This window comes from Calypte anna, chromosome 4A (genome assembly GCF_003957555.1).
Source record: "Calypte anna isolate BGI_N300 chromosome 4A, bCalAnn1_v1.p, whole genome shotgun sequence".
Classification (NCBI taxonomy): domain Eukaryota; kingdom Metazoa; phylum Chordata; class Aves; order Apodiformes; family Trochilidae; genus Calypte; species Calypte anna.
Window position 1 is genome coordinate 30,846,503 of NC_044248.1, and position 5,239 is coordinate 30,851,741.

Genomic DNA, 5,239 nt, shown 5'->3' on the forward strand with positions numbered 1-5,239 from the left:
GTATTATGCAGCCAAAGTTCACATAAGTTGAGTGTACCTGTGGTTCAAACCATATTATGCTGAGAATAATTGAAGAGGCAAAGATTAATTAATAGCTTATATATTCTTCTTTAAATAAATGGTATTTGAATGCAAAAAATATCTCATAAATTGATAATTAACATTGCTTAATCAAGTGCTTATAAGTAAGGCAGACTTCTTTGAATCAAACTGATTTTAATCATAATTTAAATCAGTAAGTAAGTATTGCTGATTTGGATAATTGATGTCAAACTTGTTTTGCATTTGTATTTTACTTCAGAAAGAAAGGTCCATTGTAATAAATTGGAATGGTCTTCAAAATCAATGGATTTGCAAGCAGCAAAGATATTTCTTCTTTTTGCTCATCTGATGGGACATGTGAGATAGGAAAACAAATGTTTAAGGGTTTGTCCACTTTAAGATATATTTATATAGATTTTTAAATTTATTTTAAGGTAGAAAATGGTTAAAATATCATGACCTTTTTTTTAATTACTTGTATTTTTTCTCAAGTGAGATAGAAACTAGAGTTGAGATTAAAATGGACAGCAGAATTTTAAGTCTTTTCCCTGAGTTAAATAAAGGTACCTTGAAATCTGAGGGACACACCTGTACAACAAAATTTATTAAATATGTCAATGATGATTGAAAAATTTATTATAATTTTTTTAACTATGATTAATACAGTTTCTTACAACTGTAGGCCAAGTTTTCAGAAGTATTTATATATTTGATCATATGCGTGGTTTCTGATACGGTTTTCATAGTCACGTAATAGCTTTGGGGCATGTTTGTGTTTATCCCAAAATGTCACTTGGATGGGGGTCTGTGCTTTAAGTACCTTTCCAGTTTAAACTTAGCTTTGTGAGAGCCTTTATTTTTCTTTTAAACAACATTTTTCCCCCATTAGTTTGTATTGGTATATTGGAAGAGAAAAATAATGTTTTCAAACCCAAAGTCAGCTTACTAAACCGAGAAAAAAATATTTTTCTGTTCAATATTGAAATTGATATCAAAAGCAATTAAAGGAAAAACTGCACTGTGCACTTTTGTTTAAATAGGTTAATTTATAGGTTAATAGCTAGAAATAATTTAGTACACTCAGTAGGTGTCATCACATTGGAAAAATGAGTTACTTTTCCTTGTTTTCAGATACCTTTAACTCATTAATACGAGAAATGATAAGGGTTGATGAACTTCATATTTCTTTTTCTCTTTAATTGATAAGAGGTTTATCTTTTAACACAGGTATTTATAAGCAAATGCAATTTAAGTGTATTTCTTCTAAGAAAAGAAATTTTTAAAAATCATACTGAATAAGAGCAGACCTAAGAGGAAAAAAAATTTCATAAAAAATAGTAAATTTTACCTATTTGCCTATTTGGTATATTCTCAATATTCACCAATTTGTGATACTAAATTTGTCTTCCCACAATTATGTAGGTTAACTCATTTCTAATCAAATTTCTTACTTCATTTAACCAGTGCAATTTTTGTCCCCTTTGTTACACCATTCCACAATAAGCACAGATTGTTTCACCATGTTTCCACTTTCTCACTCTAGAAGTACCCTTCTCTTTCTTGTGTGTACTAGCCATCTTCTTGAACAGCAGCATGTGCACTTTTCTCCATGTTGCTTCTCAATGCTTTCTGACCTTCCTCCTGTACATGTTAAATCTAAGCCAGAGGATGAGTCCCTGCTGAGTTCACCCCACACTTGAGGAGCATGGTTGTCCTTCACTCAGACACAAATCTCCATCACATGAAAGCCTGTCCCACATCCCTTCCACCCCCCACTAAAACTTCTGCTCCTTTAATGTGGCCAATGGATTCCAAAGCAGTAATACTGAGGAGGGCAGGGATGAAGAGAGAGTGGTCTGCATGTAATTACAGGAACCTAATCATATTCTTCTGATTCTATGGAGAGGAGGAGGCTAAAGGGAGACCTTATTGATCTCTACAGCTATCTGAAAGGAGACTTTAGTGAGGTGGATGTTGGCCTCTTCTCCCAGGTGAGTAGCAATAGGACAAGAGGAAACAGGTTCAAGTTGCACCAAGGGAGGTTCAGATTGGATAGTAAGAAAAAATTCTTCACCAAAAGAGTGGTGAACCACTGGAACAGGTTGCCCAGAGATGTGGTAGGTGACCTGGGGTTGTTCCAGGTAGATGCAGTGCTTTGGGGGATGATTTACTGGTTTGGGAGGTGTAGAGCTGATGGTTGGACTTGATCTTGAAGTTCTCTTCCAGCCTTGATGATGATGATTCTATGATTCTTCTGTTTATTCAAAATAGGGCTGAAGATTGATTATACACTATAAACTTGACAGGTCAAGAAGTTTAGCTGAAGTTCTGTTGTGTGCAATATTAGCTGTAACATAACTTTCTCTACTTGCTTTTGTTGTTTTTAAGTTTTCTGATTTTTTAGTACCTGATTTAGCAGTCTAGATATCTCAGTTTTGTTTTGCATGAAACCAGCAGTGATGAGAGTGTCTACCCCTCAATCAAAAGTATTTCAAGGTGCGCTGGTTTGTTTGGTTATTGTTTTGCAGAAGGAGTGTTGTGAACAGAGCAGTCCATTTTTGCTTTATGTTGGAAGCTGTTATGTAAAAGACAATCAATAAGCTAATTTTATTGTCCTTTTTAACCAGTTCATGTGTGTAATGTTGGTTATTTAACATTGACGTAGATTATAAACATTTGATACATCAGAATGTTGCAGTTGGGGCTGTAATTAAAAAAGCTCTATCAGTTCACGAAGTTCTTATATCAATTCAGTAGGAAGTGCAAATATAATTCACTCTATTTTATGTCATATGAATGTACTGAACAGTGTCTTTTTGTCTGTTACTTTTGTGGTTCACAGATTAGTAAATATGCTGGTGTTGCAAAGTTTAGTGTGGAAGTATGCTATTCTCAAACATTATAATATTCTTGCTGCCATAGTGCTTTATATCAACAGGATATGAAAGGCATTTTTAGATTTTATATCAGCAAGCAGCTTCATTCTTAGGATCAAAGATTCAGTGGAAAACTGTAAGAAATGCACCAAAAAGAAAACAGCTTTTTGGGGAAAAGTGTTGTGAAAGCTACTTGGATTATAAACAAAACTAGTATGCTTTCACATGACACCCTAATATTTAGAGCAGCGTTTTTCACATATATACAGCTGAATGATTGTGCAGTTTTGCAGAACATAAACATTAACATGAGAGAATAGTCATATATTTTATAATTTAAATGTCATAAATATTCAGCTCTAATATTTTTAAGTTTTACCATGTTACTCATGTTCAGTGAAACTTCCTAGATGTACAGAAAAGAAAAAAAGTAATTTAAATTGTAAGAAATACAGAACTTGAGTAGTTGGGAGGCATGAACCTCAACCCTTTTATGACACTGAATTAATTTCTACTGAATTAAAATGAGGAAGATCCGGATAATTATCTGAATAACAATGAGTCCTGGAAAGTCAAAGATCTTTATAAAGTGAATTAAAATATGTAGGATGTACTCTCTATTGATATTTATTCTTTCTTCCCTGGCTTTTATAAAAGTTATAACCAAATAGATATGGTCAGAGTACTGTTTACCTTTTCCCCAGTGACGTTAGGAAGAAAGCATTTTTCCTATTAATCGGAGAAATGGGTTTTGGACATTTTATTTGCACTTTACATTACAATTGCAAGAACACTAAAATTCAAATATTGGGAACTGCTTGGTATCTGGAACATTTGAAGCTGAGATATATAGTAATGCAGTGCTGCACATATTAGCTCAGCTGCTCTGCATATAATGGCTTTCTCCATTTGTATATATTGCACACAATAGCTCTGACTTCCTTTGGTTTTGTGCTTTTCCTTACAGATTTGGATTTATTCTTCATAAGGATGAGCCTGTGCTCCAGAAAATTGATCTAGAAACCATGTCATACATCAAGACTATTAGTTTAAAGGATTATAATTGCATTCCTCAGTCATTGGCTTATACACATCTGGGAGGATACTTTTTGTCTGTTGTAAGCCTGACACTACTGGGGCTATCCTGCCGCAGCTGATAGTGGATAGCATTACTGATTCTGTGATTGGGTACAATGGGGATGTGACAGGCACCACCACATATCTCTCCAGATGGACACTATCTTGTCAGCATTGATGATGCAAAAGGCCTCATGAGGATCCAGTCCATAACAATGAGAGGAGAAATACAGGATGCATTTGACATCACACTAATTTGCACATATCGGATGTAGCTTTTCAGCCATCATTCACTGAAGCTCAACAGTACAATGTCTACTGTTAGCTCCAGCACACAACTGATGTCTCTTCGTGGAGCTCTCCTCTGGGAAAGGTTAAGATTGGGAAGAGTCTGGAAGGAGCCTCTCCCAAGGCAAGCGTGAAAATGGCCTTGGAACAGTAAGAATCGTCTGATTAAACGACAGTGGCCTTTTTGGTCAGTATCTCCTGACCCCTTCAAAGGAATCTCTGTTTTATCCTGGACCATGGACGGCTAAATTAAGTTAAGATTGTGAAATCACTGAAGTGTGAGAGGCAACACATTATTTTGGCGTTGGAGAGGCATAAAGAGTCTGCAGTAGATTACTTTACGGTATTAAATAGTTTTACAAGTACATTAGCACTTAAATTACACCATTCTTCAGATGCTACCACAATTTCTGATTTTAAAATGTTAAGACCTTTGAATTGGTAGGGCACTGTTACTTTTTTTGACTCGAACACTTTGAATTAACTTCCTTGTAAAATTTACTAAAACTACGACTATTTCATAATGATATTCCTTATTAATATCAGCGTGAAATTGTGTTGGTTGACTGAAATGACTAAATATTTAAATTGGTTATAAATATCATGGCATTATTTTAAAGAAAGTAGGAAAACAAAAACAAACAACAAAAACTTCAGGGGAATTTAAATATGATATTTTGCATTATAAATTGAAGGACTTAATTGTGATTCAAATATTTGTTTGGTTTCCTTTAGATACAGGCAAAAAAAAAGCAACTCTGCAACCTTCGACTTCTTAAACTGAAATGTTATGTCCTGTTCTGTCTAGTCCACTTTTTAATCTTTTTGTGCCTTGAAGTGAAAGTCTCACATGAAAGGTAAAGCATAGAAATTGTGTAATTTGTTCCCACTATGGCTACAGGATTGCTTGTCATTTGAAAGAAACTTTTAATATCAAATATCTAGTCTCAAGTTGT

General features: G+C 34.3%; 1 protein-coding gene across 1 annotated transcript in view; it reads left to right on the forward strand.

The window, feature by feature from the left end:
* Positions 1 to 4,541, forward strand: part of FSTL5 (follistatin like 5) — a 253,234-nt gene extending 248,693 nt beyond the window's left edge. Inside the window, 6 exon segments of the mRNA XM_008493813.2 lie at positions 3,886 to 4,022; positions 4,025 to 4,131; positions 4,133 to 4,241; positions 4,244 to 4,389; positions 4,391 to 4,453; positions 4,455 to 4,541. Coding sequence (XP_008492035.2) covers positions 3,886 to 4,022; positions 4,025 to 4,131; positions 4,133 to 4,241; positions 4,244 to 4,389; positions 4,391 to 4,453; positions 4,455 to 4,541 — 649 coding nt within the window.
* Positions 4,542 to 5,239: the final 698 nt, after the last annotated feature.